At 53.2% G+C, this 26175-nt stretch overlaps 1 protein-coding gene across 2 annotated transcripts; it reads right to left on the bottom strand.

The window, feature by feature from the left end:
• SYNM (synemin) lies at nt 1-24977 on the bottom strand. Of its 2 annotated transcripts, XM_086364808.1 has the most exons (5): nt 24060-24977; nt 16047-16171; nt 6290-6357; nt 1703-4083; nt 1-781 (listed from the first exon to the last, which is right to left on the bottom strand). In XM_086364808.1, exons 1-5 carry the CDS (start codon nt 24867-24869, stop codon nt 443-445), a joined length of 3723 nt encoding a protein of 1240 aa, XP_086220934.1. In that variant the 5' UTR covers nt 24870-24977; the 3' UTR covers nt 1-442. The 2 variants fall into 2 exon arrangements, with proteins under 2 accessions (XP_086220934.1, XP_086220933.1); XM_086364807.1 differs by having other exon boundaries at nt 1-4083.
• Nucleotides 24978-26175: the final 1198 nt, after the last annotated feature.

Raw genomic sequence — 26175 nt, 5'->3', positions numbered from 1 at the left:
TGTTAGTTTACTATTTCATGTTAGCACATGTGAATAAAATTTACTCTTAAATATATTACTTTAATCCCATTGCCATTTAGGTGTCTTACCTAGGCAATTATACTTTCAAACAGATGCCAGGCACTTCTGTGACCAGGTGCAAAAATGGGAGAAATCATCTCTAGGAGTGGAAAGAAAACTCCAGAAAAAGGAACTTTTAAGACTAAAAAGATAAAAGTATTTCTTGTCAAAGTCCCAACTCAATAAAATTCCAATGCCTTTTAAGGCATGAATTAGTTTGAAATCTTTACAGATTATTAAGTAAAAAGACACTGCCTGGAGTACTCGAAGTAAAAAAAGGGGGGGGGGTTTAATAAAGAGTTCACCTCCCTCCCTTAAAGTAAAGGCCTTTGTGTGTTGGTATGTTACCAAACAAGATGGCGTTTAAAATCAAATATGTTTATCAAAACCAGTGTCCCTCATTTTCCTCCTCCTGACTGTCTAGATAGAGGAGGGCAACCTTCTTCTCGTCCGAAATCACTGACCTCTGGTCTACCATCCTCTGCAGCTGCACCGTCTTATCAAATTCAGCCTGCTCCTTGCCCCTTTCCCCGGGGGCCTGGTGTCTGTCCCCAGCAGAGCCCTGAAAGCTCACGCCGGCTGCCAGGTCATTCCTACTGCTGGCATCTCTCCAAGCACCAGGCTCAGACACACTAGGAGCTTCTGCTTCCGTCCCTGCAGGGAAGAGGACTCTGGCCTCTTGTGTCCAGCGGGAGGTCGCCTCTACGTTACTCACGTCCATCTGAAAGGTAAACGAAGTTTCTTTGGGCCCCAGGGCAACGTGCCTTAGTGTTCTGCCACTGTCTGCAACCTCGCTTACTTCAGGGGAGTCTACCGAACCAGCAAGTGCAAAGGTTTTGGAAATGGGTCCGTGGAAGACAATGTGTTCAGAGGTCTTGGCTTCCGCGGGACCCAGCTGAATATGCCTAAAGGATCTGCTCACACCTGATGTTACTTCATTCCCTGACATGTCTCCTGCACTAGCTTCCTGGGGAGACTCCGAAACGGCCCTTTGGAAGGTGCTCTTTTCAGTCACAAGGATGTTCCGACCCACAGTGTAACTGCTGGTGGCCAGGGTCTCGTCTGCCGAGCCCTCTCTGTGGGTGCTGCTTTCTGAGTCGCTAAATTCTAAGGGCGGGGGAACGATCGGCTCGGTGGCTTGATGCCTCTGAGGCCCGATGGTAACATGCCTGACGGACGTGCCGTCCCCTGACCACGCTTCCATGAGCACAGAAGCTTCCCTGACGCCCAACTCCACTGCACCTGAGAGGGGGGCTGCGAGCTGGGTCTGCTCAGTGAGCCCCTCCCGGGTGCCTAACTGAAGGTGCTTTACGGAAGTCTGGGTGCCCGCTGACTCTTCTGCTTGAGAAGAGTCACCCGCCTTCCCCACCCCAGAAACGGGGGCCTGAAAAATAACTTCCCTCTGAGCATAAAACTGTTGGGAGCCAAATGGGCTGTGCCTCCCAAATCTGGGAGGCTCTGTGGGTAGCTCTGCAGGGCCAGGTTCTTCTGTGCCCCCAGCCTCGGGACAGGCGGCATCAGGCCCTGGGAATATGACTTCTGTGGACACTGGGCTCTGACGGGCACCCAACGTAATGAGCCTGGCAGACCGGCTGGTTCCCGCCGAGCCCTCTGCCCAACTCGCCTGGCCCTCTGCACTTACCTCCACTGCCTGGGCGGCACGGCCTTCGGCCGAGACCTGCTCAGTCCTCCACATTCCAGGGGATGCTATCTGGACGCGCCCCCCAGACTGGCTGACGTCCTCCAGCACGTGAGCATGGACAAAGCCCGTGGGGCTGGTGACTTCCACGGTGGCCGACACAGGGCCCGGGGGCGAAGCCAGGCCTGCGTCGGCCTCCCCCGCAGAGGAGCTGTATAGCTCCTGGGTGGCCCAGCGCCTGAAGCCGCGACCGGCCTCCGCCTCCGGGCTGCCTGGGCCTGGGCTGCGCCGCCACGCCAGGCTGTCTCGCACCACCGACTCCACGGCCTTCTCGATCTCCCCCGCTTCATCCTTGCTCAGCTCCTCCAGGTCTAACTGGTCGGCGTCCACCGTCTGTGAGAGGTTGACTTCGGCCACTAGGGTCACGGCCCTGCTGCCCGCGCTCTGGACTTTCTTCACGTCAAACGAAACACCCGCAGGCCCGCCCTGGCCCTCTCTGGTGAGGGCAGACAACTCTTCCTTCATGCGCTCCGGAAGGTTCTCCTCCAGCTGCTCGATCACCTCCACCAGCTGGTGCCTGGGCTCCTTGGAGCCTTCCTTAATGGATGTGTGGAACTCATGGGGTATTTTGATTTCCTTCTCAATGACTATGGGCTTGGCATGAAACTCGCCACTTCTAGTTTGTTCTTTCCAGGGAGCAGATGCCGTGTCCCCCTCCAGAGACACTTCTGGAACATCCACCGGCTTCACGACCTTCTCTCCCGGAACGTCATCCCTCCGCACTCTTCTCCGAGACCCCGGCACGATCTCATCCTGCCAGGAGTACCTGATGGTGGATTCCTCTTCAATGTGGATCTGCCCATACACGGAGCCTTCTTCTCGCTCGGGGGCCCCAGGGTGTTCGTCCGGAGTCGACACAAAGTAACTCTGCTCTCCCTCCAAGTCACCTGCCTCCGTCACTTCTTCCACATGAGTTACGCTCTCCTGGGGCCGCCTGGCCTCCTGACCTGCGTCCCCTGAGCACGTGACATCTGATTCCCCGTAAACTGCCTCCTCTCTCTCCTCAACAAGCCCCCTGGAGCTCGGAGACACGTCATCGATCTCCTCCACTTCGAACGGGGTAGAAAACTCATCTTCCTTCTCGCTGCTGACATAGCTCATGGGCTCTTCGATGATCTCCACGTTGACGACTTTTGCTCGCCCTTCTTTCCCCTTCAGACCGAGACGGATCACGTCTCCGATCAAACGCTCCGCCGATTTTCCTTTCAGCTCCACCTCTTTAGCATCCTTGCTTAACAGGTAGTCCAAGCCGGCTTCGTCCGAAATGTCAATCTCTTCAGTCAGTTTTGACTCCACGACTATCTCAGTCTTTGCTTTTCTGTCACCGGGAACTTCTTTCCTGTCCACATAAGTGACTTTTGTGTCTGGAAAAGACTCAGCGGATGCTTCTGCCTCAGGAGAGTGGGTAAACTGCTTCAGGATACTGGAAACGATGTTCTCAGCTATGGTTTCAGTCATGGAACCGCCTTTCAGAGAGGCTGTGGTGTCGCTGGCGCCCAGCGTAAACCCAGCCTCTCTGGTTTCCACCCCTCTCCCTGTCCCGTCACCAGCATCCTCCTTTAGGGGTGTCTGGAGACCCTGGGGGGCCACCTTTGCTGTGCTGTCCTGGGACGCCTCTAGCCTGATCGGTATCTCTCTCCCCTTCACACTTTCCTCCTTCAGCGACTCCTTCTCTCTGGCCTTTTCCCTCATCTGCTCGCTTTCTCTCTTTCTTGCTTCTTTATCTAACTTTGTCAGTTCTTCCCACCTTAAGTTTCTCTCCTCTGAAGCCTTCTCTTTGGAATCGAACATTTTCTCTTCTCGCTTTGTTTGAATGGTTCCTGGTCTGTTTCTCTCCTGCTCCTTTGTGGCTTTAGCTTCCGTTTTCTTCCCCCAAATGACGGTCCTCTCATTTGACCACGTGCCCTCGGAAGCGGCTGCCGCCTCCTCGGCCCGGCGTTCTTGGTAGGGCTCTGCAGCAGCGGCGGACTCTTTGGCTGAACTAGCGGGTGGAGCCTTTGTTCCTTCGGTTCTTGGCCTCTCAGGGAATGTTTTCAGTTGAGCTTCAGTATTTCTTAAAAGACCGGGGGTTGGAGAGAACGTTCTGAAGTTGGTCTGACCGCTGGCAGTTTTCTGGTAAGCGTTCTCCTGCCAGGCAGTGGTGAAGGAAGAGTATCCGGAGCCCAGCACGTCTCTTCTGGCATCGCTCCCGACGGGTGTCTGAGAACGCGGCGCCAGGCTCTGCCGGAAGCTCGCAGGAGGTGCTTTTTGCCTTGAAAACAGATTTCTCTCATTTTCTTTCTGTAATACTGAGGTGGTATATTGATAGGACTTCTCTCTGAATTCTGTAGAAATTGAACAGTACATTAAATTGATAGTCATCATTACCTTTTTTCATCTTAAAAGCATCACCACAGATCAGATCTTATCCCGTCATAATATATACCATTACCACAGAAGGCTCATTATAAATGAGATATGTTGGGTTCCCAAATTACTTTTTCCGGTAGTTTAAAGAATCCCAGGACAATAAAATACAGCTCTACAAATGCTTCCACACAACACTTTTCTCCAATTACTGATCTTAAAATACTCATCCATCTTAAATATATCAAACGTGATCATAAAGCATGGCACCTTGTGCCAGTGAGGTTAGGGGTGTATTTATGTGGCAGAAATCTCACAGTTTGGAATCCTTCATTTCCACTTTGTTAAGGTAACTTTATTTTACTGATGAGCAGAGAAGAGCTTCATAATTACCAAAGATAAGAGTATATAACTACTAAACATTGAATGGTATTACCCCACCACCTTTTACTATGCTCTTTTTTTTCTTTCACTGATTTCTATGTTGGGTCAACAAATACTGAAGACTTTAACTTTTTTTAAAGCTTCCTGATTTCTTCGACTTTTATACTTTTTTCCTTTTTTCAAACATCTCATTTGAAAAGGTGCCAAAGGAGGAAGCCAGCCAGTCATCACTACTACAATCTGTCTTAATGTCATGGTTGTAGGACTGGGAGGCTGTCTGTGGGGCTTCCTGCTTTGCTCTGGCCCATCCACAGAGATGCTACCCTTGGGGATGGCCACACACCCCAGGGTAACTGCTCTAGGGGTGGTCACTGGTGGTAGGAATGTAGCCTGGCCAGCAGGACCATCTACCCTGAGGGTACCCCCTCATGCCTACCCACACCCATCTGCTGATCTGGATAGAGCCTTCTCATCCTCTGGGTCTCCCCACTGCAGCCAACCAGCTTCCTCTCAAATTCAAAAGCAAACTTGCTGGACATTATCAAAGACCAAATTCCATCCAATCACAGATGACTGGAACCAAAATTATTCTGAACCCGGTGACCTGTCATCCTGTGAAGTATCTAACCTGGGATGTTGCTTTTGAAAAATAAAGATGGAGGGTGTTTTTTTTTTTTTAATCTACCACCTATACAGATTGGCTGTTATAATCACTCTCCTGACAGTGGTAACCAATACATACATGTATGCCCCACGCACCATGATTCTGAACATGACAATACTCACGGAGCTGAACTACAGAGTAGGGTGTACACCCAACACATTGTACCTAATGGACTCTGCCCTCGCTTAAGAAAGCAAGCTCTTAAAGGTTGTACAGGTCCACGGGAGTTTTCTTTTTCTTAGTTATCCTGCAGCTTCTCTGGGTCTTTCTAATGAACACTAACTCTCTAATAGTCGGTTCTGCAGCCACAGGAAGTTTGGGCTTTGTGCTGCGGCTTTTGGCCTGGACAGAGGTCAACCTCAGGGCACTAGCTGACATTGCTGCTCGCATTGCCCTGAGCTGCCCACAGGGACACAGGCTGGTAGAAACGGTATAATCCTTTTATCTCTGCTCGCGACTTCCAGAGCTGAGCCTGCTGGACAAAGGAATACCTCCCTGGGCCTGTGTGAAGGCTGTACGTCTTTGCTCTGTAAAGGGTATTCCCTCCAAAGGGTGTGATGAGCAAATCCATTTCCACCTTCTCACTGGCTCTCCATCAGCCCTCTCCTCCCTCACCAAGTTGGGTAGGAAGAATCCTCAAAACACTAGCTAGATCAAAATGAGTTAATGAAGCTCTTTCCTATACAATCTCATTTGCATATTATTGAAACTGTGTGTGTGTGTGTGTGTGTGTGTGTGTGCGCATGTGCACACACGCATGCGTGTTTAATCACTCAGTCATGTCTGACTTTGTGACCATTTGGACTATAGCCCACGAGGAACCTCTGTCCATGAGATTTCCCAGGCAAGAATACTGGAGTGGGTTGCCATTTCCTTCTCCAGGGGATCTTCCCAACCCAGAGATCAAACCCACGCCTCCCGTGTCTCCTGCATTGCAGGCAGATTCTTTATCCCGAGCCATTGAAACTAAAGTAAATTCTATTTGGTGCTTGAGAGGTACGAATGACAGTTATCTGAAAACTCTTATCTAACCCCAGCTCTTCCAGATAAATGATACTTTACTCTTTATCCATAGAATAAACCTGTGCAGATGGACACCATCTTAATGTTAAATGATAAGCTTCCCTTATATTTACCTTGTGGCATGTTTTCAATGCATTCAACGATCAATATCTCCGGATTACTCTCTCCTTCCAGTAAGGCTCTGTAAAAATTATTTTTAAAAAGCTCATTAGGAAATAGAAGATGAGAAGTACCTCTGTAAGCTGTGGATTGGGTCGATGACACTCTGGCGCAAGGTCACCGGTCTGCAGATGCCACAGGGCGTGCAAGACCATGCCAGACCTGGCTTGGGAGCACCTATCAGCCAAACGAACAAAGGGGCCGGGCCTCCAGAAGGACTGGAGAGCCAAGAACTTCTAGAAAGGCCCTCCAAACCCAGGGCGAGAAGGAGGAGGAGACAGAGGGATGTGGACCCAGGAGGGGAGGCCGGGGACCTGGCTTTCCTGGGAAGTGGGGAGGGGCCCATGCCTGGCAGACCACCCGGGGCCACAGAGCCCCAGAACAGTAACACTACCAGTAACACTACTACCCCACCAGGGTCTCCCTGGAGTCAGAGGTCAGGGGTTAACTAGGGGCAGAGGAAGGGCTGACATTTGTCTGTAAATAAGGAAGTCAGGCTGCACGTGCACTTTTCAAACTGCGTTCCATGGGGACATCTTAGAGATGAAAACAATAGAGGAGAGATGGAAGGGGCAGGCAGAAAAGGAGAAAGAGCTTCAGCCGCCGCCTCCACCACAGCCCCCAGGGATCATTTCTAGGCGGCATCCAGTTACCTCCTCTGATAAAAATGGCAAAATGCACTAGACTCGGGGGTTTCTTTGGCCATGTCTAACTCCAAAAGTGTAAAACTATCATAGAGTATTTATTGTTATCCACATCTAGGACTCGAAGCCCTGAAGAGAGAGCAGATGCAGGCCTCAGGGCCTCTGCGCTCCACGGTGGGTGAGCCAGACCCAGGGCCCCGAGACCCTAGGATGCGGGCTGCTACCGGCACAACAGTCGTTCAGTTGCCAGGGCAACGTGTGAGGTCACCAACGTCAGTTCCAAGAAATACACTGCATAGGGCAACGGGCAAGCAGAAGTGGAGCCCACTTGGAAATGCTGACTGACCACTGACAGCCGGGCAGGCAAACACGGGAGGGCCGCCAGCGGGGACTCGGGTCAGGCAGGGCAGTGCCAAGTCCCGTTTCCACGGACTCAAAGGCGGTGATTCCCACACACGCGAGAGCCCCGGGGGTGGCTGGAAGAGGGCAGGAGCCCCCCACTCCGCAGCCTAAGGAGAAGCAGAGACGAGGGCGAGGAGTTCCAGTCCAGCTGTGCACAGGAGGGTTCGTCCGACGCCCTGGGCCGCGCTCAGAGCCCCGCGCTCCACACCCGGACAGCCAGGAAACCAGACACCAGCCCGCTAATCCCACACCCTCCCGACCAGGCGTGTTGGGTTCCCCAAACACAAATAGAAAATGCCGAGGTCCCTACAGGATAAAAAGGCACACGCTGAAGGGAAAGTCAGCCTGTGGGGGGTGCACCCAGGATGGCACCAGCAGGAAAGGCAGTGTCCTATAGCCAAGGGGCCACAGAGGGTGCCGAGAAGCCAAGTCCTATTTCAGCTCTTCCCTCCGCCTGCTCGGGAGGAAGCCTCGGGTACCACAGGGTGCTCTCACTGGCTGCCCACAGCAGGCAGAAAGGGCCTGCAGGGTGTCCTGGCCAGCAGAGAACAGATGACAGGTGGGCGGGGTGCTCAGGATAAAGACGCCCCTGCAGGAAAAACACCTTCCTTCTCCTTCATAGGGCCATGGCTTTGTTCCTCTTTCAGGGAAAATCCAACTCATCACCAGACTTCTAGAGTGCAGGACCCTAAGTTGGGTACCGCGGTTCCTAGGAGGGGCACCAGACCTCGAGGGGTGATAGGGCCCTAACACTCCCACCCCCAAGGCCTTTGCCAGACCTAAGACGGGCACTCTAAGCAGGCTTCGACCCTGCCGTCTGTCTCACCAAGACCTGGCAATCCCACACTGGGCCGATGGTGCGTATGGTGGCCGACGGTGACTAGACAGGCAGAGACTGGGGCCTGGGCCTCCCTGCGGGGGTAGAGATGGCGCAGTCTCACACACACTGTCGATCGAACCCCGCAGACAGAGCCTCCAGACCACGCTAATGAAAGCACAGCCAACATCATTTGTGATTTCAGTCACAAGGCCCCAACGGGAAAGGAAACCCCCTGAGGACTCAGGCCCGTGGCGACACCCCTCCGGACAGCTGGCCCGACCGGCGGGTGTCACCTTGTCCCCCTGGCTGCCCAGCACGAGCCTCACAATCGGGGCCGCTGGTGCTGAACCCACGCCTCTGTGAAGCCCCCCAGACACGCGGCGCCCCGCCTCCCTGAAGCCCCCCAGACACGCGGCGCCCCGCCTCCCTGAAGCCCCCCAGACACGCGGCGCCCCGCCTCCAGTGCTGCCCACAGAACTACAGCAGAGGCAGACCCAAAACCTCGGGGCGAGGCCGCGAAGGGTCGGTCCCCTCAAAAGCTTTCAAAGGAACAGTTTTTAAGGAATAGACTTGTACAGCTTTAAGAAATAGGTCAAGCATTCTCCGGTTATTTTGGGAGCGGAGGAATAAAGCTGCTCAGAGCCACCGTGCTGCTGAGAGATGCCAACCGCCTGAATCATGGGCTATTACTGAGCGTTTCATAAGGCCCTCAGGTTGGCAGCCTCGAGGGGCAGGAAAACAAGCAAACGTGTGCGGGAAAACCAGGTCGGCGGCCTCCTTGAGGCCTCCTTGAGGCCGCCGAGCCAGGCCCGCGGGTGGAAGCAGCACTGATGCGGGGCCCGGCACTGACAGACCCCCGCGGGGGCTGACCGTGGGCCCCCGCTGGGCGGCCGAACCTGCAGACAGCCCAGGGCACGCACGCTGTTGGCCACCCTGCGCGCCCACCAGGCAGGGAGAAGAGTCCGGGAGGCAGAAGCTGTTTCCAGAAGCAGCCTTGCGGGGAGCCTGCCTGGTCCTGGTGGAGAGATGGTTCCCCAGGCGCTTCCTGACAAAACACACGTGGTGGGGGTGGGGGGAGGGGAGCGGCTGGGAGAAGGCTTCCCTGCGCCCCCAGCTCCAAAGAGCCTAGGGGACCGCCTGCCACTCTAGATGGGAACTGGGGACCGGAGGGTAAGGGAGGAGAGGGGGGCGGAAGTCCTTCTGTAGGACCGGCATCGCCATCGGAGTTGGAAAGGTCTGCCCCTGGCACAGGCGGGTCAAAGACTACAGGCAGGCAGTGGTGCCAGGCGCCTCTGGTCATTGCCTCTGCGATCGGGATGAACGCACACGTGGAAAGTCTGTCAAATCCAGAGACAGGGAAAAAAAAAAGCGGACGCAAAAAACAAGATTAGGAATAAAGCAGAGAAGAGAAAGCACAGGGCGTGGTGAGCAGAGAAACTTCCAGAATCAGGTTGCCTGGATTCAAACCCTGCCACTTCCTAGTCCTGTGACTCCGGCAAGCTGCTCAACCCTCTGTGGCTCAGTTTCTGCATTTCTGAAACAGGGAGCGTTGTCTGTGGTGCTAATTAACAGGGAACAGGTTTATGGTGTTAATTAATAAAGTGACTAGAAAGTTCTCGCAACAATGGCTGTCACAGAATACATGCTCAGTAAAGGTCAGCCATGGTCATTACCCACATCATTTTCTACTGGTCTCAGAAAACTGATTTTTCATTAATGAAAATAATTCAAGAAGGGAAGAGATTCTGGATTACCTAAAGTCATGGTTAACTGAGGGGTAATTCATTTACACAGTGATGTGGGGCTAACGACCAGCTGCATCTGTTGATCCTTGATCCTAATTGTCTATCCTTAAAACTACAAGATTTTATTAACTTCAGATTTTTCACCTAATAGGCAGATAAGTCTCAGCATTACACATTTTTATAAGTTTTCCCAAAGCGGGATTCAACTTTTAAAATAACAAAATGTATTTCTCCAAGAACTTGAGAGTTTTCAAGAAATGTTTTCCTTTGAACAAATACATAAAAAGGTATAGGTGCTCTTAAAAATAATGGAGCAACCAGAAACATCATTAAAATGATAAAATTACCAACATTAGGCGCTATCTGTATTGGATATTCTCAGTTAAAACCCACCGCATCTGCCCACTGCGATCAGATAAAGGGGGTTCTGTATGTACATCCTCCCCCAACACAGACACATCAACACAAGACCCTAAAGGACTTTGCCATGAAGTCCCCAGACAGGAAATCTTTGCACTATACTTCAGTATCCGGCCAGGCAAGACTAGCTTTTGTGTTTGAGAAATCCTTTGGCCCTGCTCTCCATTTTTCCAGGGGAAACTTAGAACTGTTATACTCTCCACTCCCAAAACATAAAAAACAAAGCCTCTTTGTAAATTCTAATGGAGATTTCATCATCTGTACCCCAGATCAGAAATCCAAGAGGGGCCCCTGCTTACCCTCAGTTTTGTCCTTTCTGGACTCAGCTTACTCTGGGTAGTTCTGCATTTTTTGTTTCAATTTTGACTATGTTCACCACCCCCCCCCACACACAAACACAACATGTTTTCTAACAGCCTACTCCTAATGATGGGGTTCTGTCCTCTTTTGGTGCAGGGGGTGGGGAGGGGGGATTCTCTATTTTTCAACTGTGTTTCTACAAATTCTCAATCTGTAGCTTATAGGCCTGATCTTTATGTCAGCAGCAAGGGGCTCAGGACATGGTGGGTTCTGAATACCGTCGTATTCCTATCCCCCCTTCCCTATCCTTCAAGGCCCAACTCAAATCCCACAAACCTTGAAAAGCTCTCAGGCTACCTTGGCCTGAAGCTCACCATTCCCTCTCTGAACCATCGGTACCAGATCCTATCACCAGCGGGAACCCGTGTGGAGTATTTTCTTGGAACGTGCGTTCTATTATTTTAACATCTTCTTTGACTTTTCACTGAAGCACACGCCTCCCTCTTCCCGTGACACCCCCTCACCTCCCCCTCTTCTGCGTACGATGTTCAAACCTCTGCCATCCTCCAAGACCCAGATCAACGTCACCTCCCTTGAGAAACCTCCCTGATTCTCACAACTCCCTTCTGACTCCAGAAGCCCCGCACCTGGGGACGCGTCTTATGTCCCGCGGTGTAGGTAGGAGGCTACCTCTGTCCACGTGGCCTTATCCTCAGCACCCGGCCGCACCCTTCTGACCCACACTGAGCAGGCATCATACCCTGCATGTGGACTGTCTCCAGAGCAGCCTGAGTGCACAGCCCCAGCTCACAGAACACAGCTTCACGGGCAAGGTTCTTACCCACCCATCACACGTGCTCCTCCATGGACAGCCCCTAAAACCAAGCTGCCCAAATGCTTGGCCTTGCTACAGACACGTTAGCTTAGTCCTCAGGTCCTTGCTTTGGCTGCCCCCTCGGCCTGAAAGGCCCTTTCCTCATGGTCTCTTCCTGGCTGCCCTCCCTGCAAGACTCAGAACTGCCTCTTCCAGGAAGCCCGCTCTGCATGCTCCACGAGCCCCTCGCTAGGTCTGCCCGTTCTTTGTCCTGTCCTCCAGCCTGCTGGGTGACAGGCTCAGAGCTTTCTGGATGCCCCCAGGGACTCTGCAGACAGCGATGTGGGCACAGGTCACCTGGGATCCTGTGATGGAAACTTTGATCAGGGCGGGCGCAGGACGTCCCAGAAGCCTGAGGTGCCGAGTGACATCAACTCTGTGGGGCTGCAGGCCTGTGTGAGCAGGGCCCCGGAACAGCGCTTCTCTGCCCTGGGTGCACCTGGCAACCACCCCTGCAGCTGAAGCACGACCACGCTCGGGCCCACCCGGCGCCAGGTAATGGGAACATCGAGGACTGGGCCCAGGAGCCGCCGCTTCATCAGCTTCTCTGGGTGACGCCCTCATGCAGATGCAGCCGAGAACCAAGCCCTTGCCTGTTTCTGAGCATCTCCCCACTGTCACTCAGCCCCTCGTAAACAAACATTCCCCCTTCAGGAAAACCTCGAGTGATGGTAGACAAGCATCTCCAGGCAGACCGGCACCAGGCAGACGAGAGCGAGCGCAGCCGTGCCCACCTGCCTCCTCCGCACCCCCTTCTCCCGGCAGCCTCAGCCTGGCCTGGGGCTCCTGCCCACCATCACCAGCCACATGGGGCAAAGGGCTTGTTCTTGGTCCACCTACCAAGCCAAGCTCTCCCTGGACACTGACCGACCAACTTGGCTTTGGTGAAATCCTCCAGCCTTGGACTCTGAGGTGTACTTTGTTTTAATTTTAATATTTTATTAAATTACATATTTGTGTGTTAGCCACTCAATCATGTCCGACTCTTTGCGACCCCATGGACTATTGGACTGTAGCCCGCGAGGCTCCTCTGTCCCTGGGACTCTCCAGGCAAGAATCCTGGAGTGGGTTGCCATTTCCTCCTCCAGAGGGTCTTCCCAACCCAGGGATCAAACCCAGGTCAGGTTTCAGGCAGATTCTTTTACCACTGAACCACCAGGAAGGCTATAAACTATAAGTTTATATATATTAATTATGCATTACACCATTCTGTTATTATCGTTTCTTCTTCACGGTGAAGGTTACTGGAAAGGGTCGGACACCTGGGTTTGGAAGGGTTCACAGCACTTGAGAGCTGGCCTCCACACAGCGCAGAGTCAGCTGCGCTGGGCTGCACTTCCAGCTTCCCGGAGACCAGCCCGCCCCTCCCGTGGGAAGCGCGTGGAGGGGTGACAGCTGACGAGCAGCGCCAGGGGGCAGCCGCGGCGGGGAACAGTCCAGCCATGAGGGGGAGCAACGCTGGGCTGGCTGCAGCAGTCGCCCACCTCAGCCCCCTGGGGCGGTGAGCAGCCGGGCGGCGCGGGCCCCTGCACCATGGTCCCTGTCGCCCTCCGGGAGGCAGTGGAGGGAAGGTCAACCTCCCAGGGACGGTGAGTCAAGGTTCATAAAGACCAAATGGGCGCTTGTGAAGAGGAGTTTTCAGACCTGAGCTCAGAATTTGGGCAGGAGCACAAAGCACTGAGAGAATCACATGAGACACAAGGATTTATCTTCAGGACACTTAGCAGTGATGGGAAATGCCAGGCTCTGGGCTGCTACAAAGGAGCGGATCAGATTCAGCTGCCTGCATGCCCTCCAGGTCTGCAGGCGGCTCCGGTCTCAGTGCTGAGCCCTGGGGGCTGGCGGCAGTTCTAACCACAGGGCCGGGCTCCCCATCCCCACCAAGCTCACCTGGCCTTCAGAAAGGCACAGTGACTTAAGTCACCCGCTTCCTGGGAAGGACGGATGCCTCCTACACTCCTAGGAGTTGGCCACGTTAGTCCCTAATGGGTGAGAAAAACAGATGCCCAGCCACAGACAGGAGTGAACTCTGTCCCTGCGGATATGAGTGAAAAAAGTTCAACCACCACCAAGAGAAAAGCTAAAAACACACTAAGCCTTGAGGAAAGCTGAGCTGGGAGGGTTGTGAACACCTCCCAGGAAGGGGAGGCCCTGACCTCTCAGGCAAGAGGCCCGCCTGTACGCGCTGACTTCCCACAACAGGGAAGTGGGGATAGGACGCAAAACCCCGGAAAGATGAGGCGTAAAGTCAGAGTCTCTGGACTCCAACCCAGAAGACTTTTACAGGAAGGAAACAGGAAGATCCAATACACTCTGTAGAGAAAAGACTCCCTCAAAACCAGGCCTCGCCTAACACGGCACAGGTGTGGGTTTTCTAGGCAGCCCGGCGTCTGCCCTGGAAGGCTGGGCCTCCCGCCCCGTCTCAGCCCGTGGGTCTCGGAGAAGCCGACCCCTGCGAGCACTCTGTTCCCTGGGCTAAGGGCAGGCACGGGGCCCAGCAGAGCCAGAGGGGCCCCGGGAGTCCTGCTGGGAAAGGAGCCCCTCCTCTGCCCACGCGTCTGGGGGCTACAGGGACGAGAGCCTGCAGCCGCTGGGGGCCCTCCTGCCATGGCGGGGCAGAGCAAGGCAGGGGCCAGAGACACAGGGCCAGACCGCCAGCAGCGCTACCCGGGCACCGAACCCGCCGTGCCGAGCGGACAGCTTTATCAGTTCTGTGAGGAACAAGAGCCTCCTTTGACTTGAGCCAGTCTGAGAAGGGCTTCTGTCACTGGCAAGTGACAAAAATCCTAATTAATGCTTCCTTCCCCCAAACAAAGCCCAACAATTTTGATGTTTTCCTTCTTAGTAAAGTTTAGCTTATCTCATTCAGCATGTGTTTGAACAGCCTGCCGATCTGATTTTGCCGTCGCTCATCCCATGAGGTTTCCGGGGAGAACGTGGGGAGATGGACCTTGGCAAGCACAGACCGGCAAGTGTTGCCTCTGCCTTCCCCGGTGTCCTGACCCCCCACCAGCTTGGCCCCGGAACCATCCCTCAATCCAGGTGGAGGGTCCATGCCCCTGGGCAGGCCTGGCCTCTTAGTGGCCCCTGTGGGTCCAGCCCAGGGCCTGCCCGACAGCCTGCTCCCTCTTCACTGATGGTAACATGAGCCCTGGCCAAAGGCTGGTTGAGGCAGGTCTTCCAGAGAGTGAAGAATCAGTGAGGCTGGCCCCAGGCTCCAATGTGGATGCCCAGCTTACACTTGTAGGAAAGAAAGCTGCTTTTAGATGCACATCAAAGCAACCAGGTCGCTCTGATGTTCAGAGTGAGGGTAAGATCAGGAGACCCCACCGACAGCCCCCAGGGCATGCTGATCTGGGCTGGGCTCCATCGCTGCTGCGTGCCCCAGCCTAGGAAGGGGTTGGGGGTGGGCTTCAGTCCCCTCCTCCCTGCTCCAGGTCTAACTTGCCCATCTGCTGACGATGATGGCACTGACGACCAGGCCTCCTGGGATCAGCCACAGCCAAGGCTCCAAAGCTCACCCACACCCACTATTGATTCATGCTCACAGCAACCAGGAGTGAGGGGGCATCGAGTCCACTTTACACGGCTTGGTGGGTACGGCACAGGCCCCGCACCAGCCTGGATGCCTGCTTCTAGACCCTTCCCTCACGTGCAAAAGGGGTGCATGGTGTCCACCACCTGAAGGATGACACAGGCAGTGAGCAGCCTCAAAGGACTTAGCACTGCATCGGGCAGGCAGTAAGGGCTCAGTAACCAGTCATCTCACAAGTGGGGAGCCTGGGTCCCTAAAAGCCCTTCTGCTGTAAGCATCTGCGAGCTGGGCCCTCCGGTCCAGTTCTCATTGCTTAGGAAAGCTGCAAGCAGTGGGAGGTGCCGCCTCGGCCAGAGATGGCTCACCCCTGGGGGCAGGAGGTGGGCGCTCAGGGCAAGCACCACTCTGCGACCCACAGGTCACGCCAGGGACACAGGGCCATGGCCTCCGCCCCTCTGAGGGCTCCGTGACTGGTTCATCTGGGTCGATTGAATTCAAGTCAACATCTTCATAAACAAAGCCAGGCACCTGGAGCTCCCTGCTGATCTTTAGGCAGAGACGAGTTTCTTGAAGGATGAACCCCTGGAGACAGAGTCAGAGCCCCGGGGTTTGAAACAACAGCACGACAACTGGCAGATCGACTCAGACTTTCTGGGTCCGAGTCCTGGTCCTCTCCTTTCTGGGTCTGTAACTAACATGGTACCTAACCCCTAGGATCCAGGGAGCTGGCGTGTGTACAGCTCTTCACTGGTTCCCTAGACACGCAAAGGGCAGGCAAGGGGGCAAAAGTCAGCTACTCCCAGCACCAGGGGGTGCCCGCTCTGTGATCTGAGTGGGACCCTGCCCCCCTCCCCACTCTGGCCCTGGACACCTGGCTTGGCAACCCTGGGGGCTGCTCCCCGCTGTGACAAAGCCATCGCCTCTGCACGGAGCCTGCAGGGGCTGTAAAGTGCTCAGTGCAGCACCCTTACCTGTAGGTTGCCACCTCCAGGCTGAGGCCAGTCTTCACCTGCACGAGATCCTGGTAGTCCCGCAGCCGGTCGGCCATGGCCAAGGTGAGGGCTGCCTTCTCATCCTCCAGGTAGGCGATCTCTCTCTAAAGAGAACAGAAGTTTTGGGGATCAGGGGGCTGGAGCTCTGTGGCGTCCAACACAGAAAGAGATGAAAAATTTCCAGATTTATTAAAAACACAGTCATTGCAAGGATAATTTTTAAATACTGTATTTCTCCCACCTGGAAAATTTTTGTTTTTTTTTAATCACTTAAGGAATATGTGATTAGCACACAGAATTTTCTGTTCACACTTCCTAATAATAATGAAAACTTGTAAAGCATTTCTACACCTTAGACATCAGTCAGCATAAGTAAGTAAACACACTGACACTGGCGAAGTAAGATGCTATTCAAAATAAGCCAAGACTAGAAAGCAAGGATTTTACTATATTTAAAACAGAAGTCACTCAGATCTGAAACAGAATTTCCCCCACACTCACAATTTCCCCAGTTATATAAGCTGATACAGACTTCTTTGCTTCACCTAGACAAGCTACTTTAAAATCATCTGGGAGAAAAGTTACATTAATGAGACAAGAAAACATTCAGGGCATAAATGTCAAAAGTCAGACCTGGATATAAACCTTTATGACTGTTCTCATAGCACAGTTTTCATATGGTTAATAAGAGCTCCCAGGCACGTGTTCACATTGTTCCCACAGCAGTTCCGCTCCCGCAGGGTTAACTGCATCTGTCCATGTCCCGCCGGCTGGGAGACACCGCAGGGCGCTGCCTGCTGCCTCCTGCACGCCCCACTCCCCTGCCTCCCCCCATCCCCACCCCCGTCTCTAGAAAAATGTCCTTTACATACGAGTCATACAACACACAACTGGTGAACCGGATTTAAAATGAAATGACCAAGAGAATATTACCTTCCTCAAAATGTATCAGTTTAAATCGACAATATATTTTAATAAACACAATGGTTTCATTTATACCATTTCCCAATTCTGCACTACTCTGCATTAACAGTTTTACATAGCATTTTATAGTTATGCTGGGGAATAATTAGCTGAACAAATACTTAGAACTTTGAGTAAGTCCACATACTTTAACTTCTGGTTTGCAATTATTTCTGTATACAATTAACTAAAAAGCTTACATTCTTAGACAATTGTCTTTGTGGAATTTAAAAACTGTAAGACTATTGGGAGAAGGAAATCTATTTTCATTTATCACATAATCCCTCCATCAAAGGCACCTGGCAACAGGCTGACCGTCCAAAATCAATAGTGTCTACGAAACTAAGGAGTGAATGCAACTAAGGTCTCAGACTGGATTTACCACCTAAAAAGAAGCATGATCAGCATGTAAATAATTCTGCTTCTCACAGCAGTTCTATACATCTAAACTAATAATTGCTCTTATGTTCTTTTTGTCTACATAAAGTATTTTAAAAACAAAAACTGAAGCTACTTCGCTTTGAAAGCGAAGAAGTAATTTTAAAGCAAAGCAGTAAATTTAAGAAGTGCTAGGTAGTATCTGAGGGTGGATAAGTGTAAACACCCTCCAAAACGGGCATTATAAAGAGGTTCATCAAAGCAGACCATTGGCCAGTCTTCAGTGACAGCTACCAGAATTTGGTCACGCATGACATTCACATATTCTGTAGTTAAGTCTCAGTGTTAAAACCCCATGTTCCCCCATTTTACAGGAAGTATAAACTCAGGTACAAGGTTACAGTATGAAATGTTTTGTAAACATATGAATCCTTCCTACTAGAGAAAATTCTACCTAAATATTAGAATTTGATGACACATAGTAATGTCTTTGCTGCTGCTGCTGCTGCTGCTGCTGCTGCTAAGTCGCTTCAGTCGTGTCCGACTCTGTGCGACCCCATAGACGGCAGCCCACCAGGCTCCCCCGTCCCTGGGATTCTCCAGGCAAGAACACTGGAGTGGGTTGCCATTTCCTTCTCCAATACATGAAAGTGAAAAATTAAAGTGAAGTCGCTCAGTCGTGTCTGACTCTAGCGACCCCATGGACTGCAGCCTACCAGGCTCCTCCGCCCATGGGATTTTCCAGGCAAAGTACTGGAGTGGGGTGCCATTGCCTTCTCCGATGTCTTTGCAGAGAAGTTCATATTGCTAAAATGCTTAGGAAAAGAACCAGACATATTCAGTTCTCTAACCACAAACCTCCTAGCAAGTTAAGATCTCCCAGCCATGCCAAGGAGGTAGCGTGAAGATTTTTCTCCCTCCCAGGGGCCCAGAACAGGTCTGTACCCCACAAAATAGAAGAAAAATCAAACTGTGTTCAAGTTACAATAAGAGCAGTTCCAACCACATCCCCATGTGAGTCAAGTCTTTCTAAACTGTCAAAGGAAAACTCATTGACTTTTGGAAGCAGGAACATAAGAATTACTGGCTCCCAGCAGTCTCCACAGGAATTGTAACCCATCCTGCTGGTTGAATAAAGCGTCAGACTTGGCCTCCAGTTCTCCAGAAGTTTTCAGACCCTGGGCCAGGCCAAGGCACTTGAGCCTGACACACAGCAGCGAATTCTAACCCAGGCAGAGCAGTTTTGCCGAGTGACACAAGAGCTGGGGAAAAGGTCACCTTTTCAGTTGCTATTTTAGAGCACTTCTGGGTGCCTCACAACGGATGACGAAATGCAAGCTACACAAGGGAAAGCATGCTGCGCTCAGCGTCCAGAGAATTTCCTTTCTCTTCACCCAACGTGAGCGGCTCCTAGCTAAGCACATCACCCAGACACAAGAGGAAGAGAGTGCAAAAGTCACCTTGAATGCCGGAGCTCGAGGCAATTTAATACTATGATAACCTCATTTAGATGCAAAAACTAAGTGTTAATAACAATGCATTGACTGGATGCTAAGTATTTGCAGCTCTGACCCAGGCCATTCTGAACTCCAGGCTCATCATTTTATGTTATAAGAGCAGGTGGCTATCTCGGACGCATTTCAAACCCAACTCTGCTCTCCCACCCAAGCCCGCCTTCCTGCACCAACCCCGTTCCTCCAGCTCCTCGGGCCCCAAGCCCTGGAGAGGACCTGATTTCTCCCTCTCTCCCACCATATCCAATCCATCTGCAAAGCCTTGGGCTTCAACTTCAGGGTGAAGCCTGACCTCTGCCCTTCGCTGCTGCCCATGGCCCAGTCGTCCAGCACCTCCTGTCTTGATGGCAAGGTCTCTGAAAGAGATCACCCTGCTCCCACCTGTGTGGTTGGAACTGCACTTAACTTACAGTCTGATTTTCCTCCTCTTATTTTGCGGGATGCAGAACTGTTCTGGGAGGGAGAGAATTTTTGTGTTACCTCTTTGGCATGGCTCGGAGATCTTGACCTGCTTAGCAGATTTGCAGTTAGAGCACTGAATGTGTCTGATATTTTTTTTCTAAGCATTTTAACAATAATTAAATTTCTCTGCTACAGTCCACGGGATCACAAAGAGTTGGACACAACCGATGCGACTTAGCACGCACAAACTTCTTTGCTAAGAAGTCATGTGCAACACAGCAGCCAAGGAGACTCCCTGAAGACACAGGTCACCACTCCTCTCTGCACAGAGCCCTCCAGCGGCTTCCCACACGCTCAGAGCAGAAGCTCAGGGCCTGCGGTGGCCCCCTTCTCCTCCCCCACGTGCCCTGGTCACACCCGCCCCTGAACACGGCACTGCTTCCACCTCCAGACCTGTGAGGTCAAGGACTTGTCCGTTGGGTCTGTTATGTTCCCTGCTGTACCCCCGGGCCTTTAGAGGCCAGCCTGGCACACTACGTGCTCAATGTGGGCTAGTTTCATCACCCTAGCTCACAGATGGGGAAACGGAGTCTCAAACATGGCAGAGCCAGAAATGAGACCCAAGCGGGGCAGCTAAACTGACTCCATTACAATCAAAAGAAAGTTCTGTCATTCACACCTCAGTGGTTGTGTAAGCTGTCCAGGGCCAGCCTCGAGGCTAAAAGCACACTTTCACAAGCCAAAATCTCTGTGTTTGTGGGTAAGGCTGGTGTAAATCACAAACGTCTTCCAGTTTTTGCCTGAAGTCCCTTCCTGCAGACTGGAAGGCAGGGTTCAAGTCATCTGTGCTCAGTCGCTCAGTTGTAACCAACTCTTTGTGGCCCCATGAACTGTAGCCCGCCAGGCTCCCCTGTCCATGGAATTTTCCAGGCAAGAATACTGGAGTGGGTTGCCATTTCCTTCTCTAGGGGATGTTCTCAACCCAGGGATCAAACCCACATATCTTACATTTCCTGCATTGGCAGGCAGATTCTTTACCACCACACCACCTGGGAAACTTCAAGAAATCTGAACCATACAAAAATGCTGGGGACTTGGATGTCCGTTCATCAAACTTCTCTGGCAAATCTGAGGCAAGGGGCCTACCAGACAGGCCTAAGGCATGTAGGCCATCTGGGAAGGCCCACTTTTCCCAGAGAGGCCTGGTGAGCAGCTTTCCCCCTCAAGCTGCAGACGCAGCCCAGAGCCTGGATACTGTGTGAGGGTTCCTACCTCCAAATAGGGGTTTCCATTAAACCATACGGGAAACAGAAGAAAATAAATGAATGACTTAACTCTAAAACTATTCTGACAGCAGCCAGCTGGAAGGGTCTGAAAGCATTTTGGAATTTTAGATTAACGGGCACCTCTGTGCTAGTCCTTAGGAAGAACAGGGATCATCACTGTCTGAAAGCAAAATGAACACTGATTTAAAGTCCATTTTAACAGAACAGACAGAAGAGAGGGAATAAACTAACTGGGTTTACTAACTGGGTGATCTATGGGCCTCAGTTTCATCATCTGCAAGGTGGGGCAAATACTGGTACCCACTTCCTAAGACTGGCATGAGGACTGAGAGTGAATACCCATGTGATGGGCTTCGTACCTGTGGTACCCGGCTTCAGTTCAGTTCAGTCGCTCAGTCGTGTCCGACTCTTTGCGACCCCATGAATTGCAGCACGCCAGGCCTCCCTGTCCATCACCAACTTCCAGAGTTCACCCAAACCCACGTCCATCGAGTTGGTGATGCCATCCAGCCATCTCATCCTCTGGCGTCCCCTTCTCCTCCTGCCCCCAATCCCTCCCAGCATCAGAGACTTTTCCTATTAGTCAACTCTTTGCATGAGGTAGCCAAAGTACTGGAGTTTCAGCTTTAGCATCATTCAGCTAATTCTTAGTAATGAAACTTTTATTACAGTAAATTAGTTAAATCAGGTCTTATATTTTCAGTCTCCCCAGGGTAGCTTCTTTAGAATTTGAAAACATCAGGAGCTTGGGGTTAAATCATCAATACTCACTCTTAAACAAAATTTCTAGCATTTCTACATTCCTTAAAAATAAAACACTAATGCTTTTTGTTGAGAGTCTTTTGGAATGCAACTTGAAATATGGTTGCTTTAAGCTAACTGATGAAAGATTCAGGGTATGGATAAGGAAATACACGGTACGATAAAGCCTGCAAGTCCTTATCAACATTTTCCTTCCTCTTTATTTACTTTTAGTGGAATGAAGCAAATTCCAGTAAGAGAGGTACTACCGGACAGGAGGGTGGGGTCCTGGTTCTGGGGCAGGTGTGACCCCAGGGAAGGGCCCTGGAGTCCCAGTGTCAAAGAAGGTAATCTGAACTGCATGTCAAGTGCCCACCTCTACTGGAATCAGAGGAACTCTGCTTCTGTTTCATATCTGGGGGCAAACTTAAAGAGTTAACAGGGAGCAAAAGGGTTCTGCTGCTAAAAGGAACACTGAAACCAGAGCTTCCAGGTCCAAAATGAGCCCAGTGGGCTATGACTGCTAATGAATGGTGAGGACTGAGCCCACCGAACACGCCTCAAAGAAGGCTTTTCCAAAGCTGCTTGCACAGCAGGGACCCTTGACGTGTAGCAGGGGTTCCCTACAAAGGGGTTCAGTAGGCAGGGAGCCTGGCAGACACTTCCCTTTGGTTAAAAGCTCTGTGAAAGCCTGTGTTAAAGATACTTTCTAGCTTTCACTCAACACAGAACATAGGGCCCTCTGGAACTGGTGTCCCTGGCCACCGTCACTGGAAAGGGAAGCGCTGTAGTGCAGAGTAAGTTCTGGAAACCAGCACACATTTTGCTAGTGCCTCCTCACCCTAGCTACAACCCTGGCAGGAGGCTTTTGCAAATCATGAGGCAAAGGCCTAAAAACCCACAATTCAAAAGACTAAGTTCCAAACAACTGGGTACTGTTTCACTTCATGATTTGCCATCCAGACTCCAGCTCTTTGACAAGGGAAGCCCCAGGGCAGTGCTAAGGACCAGGGGCAATCAACAGATACCTGCTGATTAATTGTACCTATGACGTCACCACAGGCCCCTATGCCACAACTGCTTCCTTTACTTCCGTTTTTAAAAAGGTACAAAATCACTCCAACACAAATTGTTAACTTGAAGCTATAAACAGTTTCCTTTCAGATACTTCTGAATTTGTGTGGATGACACACAAATTGTGTGGATGTGGTCTTAAACTGTCATCCTAAGAACTAATGACAGTTAGTAGGATTGGGAGAAGGCAATGGCACCCCACTCCAGTACTCTTGCCTGGAAAATCCCATGGACGGAGGAGCCTGGTAGGCTGCAGTCCATGGGGTCGCTAAGAGTCGGACGCGGCCGAGCGACTTCACTTTCACTTTTCACTTTCATGCATTGGAGAAGGAAAGGGCAACCCACTCCAGTGTTCCTGCCTGGAGAATCCCAGGGACGGGGAGCCTGGTGGGCTGCCGCCTATGGGGTCACAGAGTCGGACACGACTGAAGTGACTTAGCATAGCATAGTAGGATTGGGGAATATTTTCAATTCTAACGCAGTCTGGGGAGAACCGGGGCTAACCGCAGGACTGGGCTGGGTGTACAGGTTATAATCCAGCCACAGGTGTCACCTGTCAGTGTGAGAAGCCTGAGCTTCGCTTCTGTGGATGAGAAACTGTTTATAGTACCTGCACTTGTAATAACATCCTGCCAGAGACCTGCCTTAACCCAGTTTCTACCCAGAGATCTGGCATCAGCGTGTACTGTGAGGAAAACATCTCCGATCAAGTTCTTCTCTGCATTAAGATTGCTGCCCCTCCCCAAAACAAACAAGGCGGTGGCGGCCCAGGGAGCCCCGACCAGCTGCTTCCCACAGGGAAACCATTCTGGCAAAATAAAAACCCAATTTGGAAGACAATTTATGTTTTCACCAGAGGCGTCCTAGTGGGCAACGGTGCTGCCACTTTGAAGGACTCACGATAAGGGCTTGGCATTGCCGAGAAACCTCGCAACGCTGGGGCCTGTCTGAGGAGGAAGGAACTGTTACCTCTGGAAGTCACTTCGAGGGGCTTCCTGGTCGACTTTAAAGTGAATTTAGTCGGAGAGGGCAATGGCACCCCACTCCAGTACTCTTGCCTGGAAAATCCCATGGGCAGAGGAGCCTGGTAGGCTGCAGTCCATGGGGTCGTTAAGAGTCGGACACGACTGAGCGACTTCACTTTCACTTTTCACTTTCCTGCATTGGAGAAGGAAATGGCAACCCACTCCAGTGTTCTTGCCTAGAGAATCCCAGGGACGGGGGAGCCTGGTGGGCTGCCGTCTATAGGATCGCACAGAGTCGGACACGACTGAAGTGACTTAGCAGCAGTAGCAGTCCTTGAAGTACAGGAAATAGCAAAGAGAACCTGGAGCCTAGGGAGTCATTAGCCAGGATGCACCCAGGCCAGCCGAGGGCTACAGAAACTGACAAGCGGAGCAGGACCCCGCCCCTGGGCACGAAGAGCCATGGCACCGCACTCTACATCCAGCGGGTGATCTTGAGGCCGCGCCGCGGAGTCGGGCGGTCCCTTCGGCTCCGGGGTCCCCAGGGGCACCCCCTGGGCCGGGCCCGCCCGGCGGGGACGCCGCTCCCGGCCTGAATGAGGCGCTGTCCGGGGACCCCCCACCCGCCGGGCGCCCGGGGCCGGGGCGGGGGCTTTCCAGCTCACCGACCTGCCGCTCCTCGGCCTGCAGCTCGGACGCCTGGCGCACCCGCAGCAGCTCCTCCTCCAGCAGCGCCCGCAGCTGCTCCAGCTCGAGCACCTCGCGCCTCAGCGCCTCCGCCTCCTGCGCGCACAGCCGCGTCTCCTCCTCGGCCTCGCGCCGGCTCTCCCTGCCGCGCCGCAGCGCCTCCTCCAGCTCGCGCACCTCGTCTTCGTACCGCTGCACGGTCTCCCGCCAGGCCTCGGTCACCAGCAGCGCGCAGTCTTCGTGCAGCTCCCGCAGGCGCGGCGGGGGCGCGGCAGGGCCGGCGACGCGGCCGCGGTAGCGCAGGGTCAGGCCGGCGGCGCGCGCGCGAAGCTCCCGCACATCGCGCTCGCGGGCCGCGTCCAGGCCGCGGCGTTCTGCCTGCAGGCGGCCCAGCAGCGCCTCGAGGGCGGCGCGCGCGGCCAGCTCCTCCTGCAGCTCGCGGCGCTGCGAGTCGAGCTCGGCGTCCAGGCGGCCGCGGGCGGCGCGCGTCTCCTCGCCCAGCAGCTGCAGCTCCCGCAGCTCGCGCCGCAGGGCGTCCCGCTCGCCCTGCGCCAGAGCCGTGGCCCAGCTCAGTTCGTCCAGCTGCCGCCGCAGGCCGCGCGCCTCCTCCGTGCACCGGGCCTCCGCCTCGGCCCACAACCCCTCTTGGCCGCGCCGGCTGCGCAGCTCCTCCTCCAGGAGCAGGTTCTCGCGCTCCAGCTCCCGCACCCGGCACACGTAGTCATACAGCCGGGCGTTGAGCTCCTGCAGCTCGGCCTTCTCAGGACCCGTGTGAAGCCGCCAGGACAGCATCTTGCTGGGGTGCGGGGCTCCTCCGGCCGCCTGCTTCCCTCCGAACCCGGTCTTGTCCCCTCCGCCGCGCCGCCCCGGCCCCGTCGCCGCTCCGGAGGCCCGCAGACTGGGGCGCGAGCCGGCGCGCCGCGGCTCCTGGTCCGCCCGGCGGGCGGGAGTGGGCGCGGCTTCCAGCCAATCAGGGCGCGGCTCGAGCGGGCACCGTGGCCGCGCGGCGCCCCCTGGCGGCATGATCGTGGCCCCGCACAGTCGTCCCGCCCCGGGACAGTCCGGGAAACCGCGAGCGGGCTCGCAGAAGGGATGCCCAGGAGCTCAGGTCAGTGCAGCGGCTCAGTCGTGTCCGACTCTTTGCGACCCCAAGGACTGCAGCACGCTAGGCCTCCCTGTCCATCACCAACTCCCGGAGTTTACCCAAACTCATGTCCATCGAGTCAGGGATGCCATCCAACCATCTCATCTTCTGTAGTCCCCTTCTCCTCCCGCCTTCAATCTTTCCTAGCATCAGGGTCTTTTCCAATGAGTCAGTTCTTCACATCAGGTGGCCAAACTGATGTGGCCAAACACAGTCCTTCCAGTGAACACCCAGGACTGATTTCCGCAGGGCTCCCCGTTATGGTCCTCCGTTCACCCAGGTGCACATCGCCACCTGGCCGTTGCTTGTCAGGCTGCACGGCTGCTGTGATGTCAGCACCCAGACCGCTCTGGAAGTCCCACCAGTACGAGCATCTCTGCTGGGCCACACTGGGGCTCTATGGAGCGGCTCTCAGCCTGCAGGCATTTGTTCTCAATTACCCAACTCTCCACATTACCAGGGCTTCTTCTATTCCACCTCTTCCGGCTTCGCAGGGTAGGAGGTCCTTCTCAGGGACCAGGGGATCTCCAGCAGGATGCTTTGCTCTGATTACCAAGTTTTCTTTGCCGCAATGCCCTTCAGGGTCTTGGATTTTGAAATTTAAAACTTTTCTCCTACTTACTCTTTAAATCCTGTCCCTGAGAAACATCCACTGCTATAGCTGCCCAGTTTGGGAAAAGTTATGGGAAATAGCAGGTGGAAAAAATGAAGTACCACTAGCTAATCTTTCAAAATCATACCATTCTGCATCATACGTAATCCTCACCAAACTGTAGCTCAGAGAAGTTGAGCGACTTGCCTGAAGACCCACAGTTTCTACATTTGGGAATAGAAGTATTAGTAGTTGTGATCCCAGAAGCAGACTTGGGCAAGAAGGGTCCAGCCAGAAAAGAGAGGCGCACTCAAAGAGAAGGGAATGGTGAGTGGGACATAAGAAACGAGCGTGGATGTGAT

This window comes from Bos grunniens, chromosome 21, assembly GCF_055505025.1.
Source record: "Bos grunniens cultivar Pamir isolate PY7600 chromosome 21, Bosgru_T2T1.0, whole genome shotgun sequence".
NCBI classification, from domain to species: Eukaryota; Metazoa; Chordata; class Mammalia; order Artiodactyla; family Bovidae; genus Bos; species Bos grunniens.
The sequence above is the reverse complement of the archived record's forward strand: the minus strand, read 5'-3'. Positions and strand labels throughout refer to the sequence as shown.

Coding starts and splice junctions, on each gene's coding strand:
- SYNM (XM_086364807.1), bottom strand. CDS start 24,869: ATGCTGTCCTGGCGGCTTCACACGGGTCCTGAGAAGGCCGAGCTGCAG. Junction 16,172..24,059: donor TGCAGGCCGAGGAGCGGCAG/GTCGGTGAGCTG, acceptor TGTTCTCTTTAG/AGAGAGATCGCCTACCTGGA. Junction 4,084..6,289: donor CATTGAAAACATGCCACAAG/GTAAATATAAGG, acceptor CAATTTCTACAG/AATTCAGAGAGAAGTCCTAT.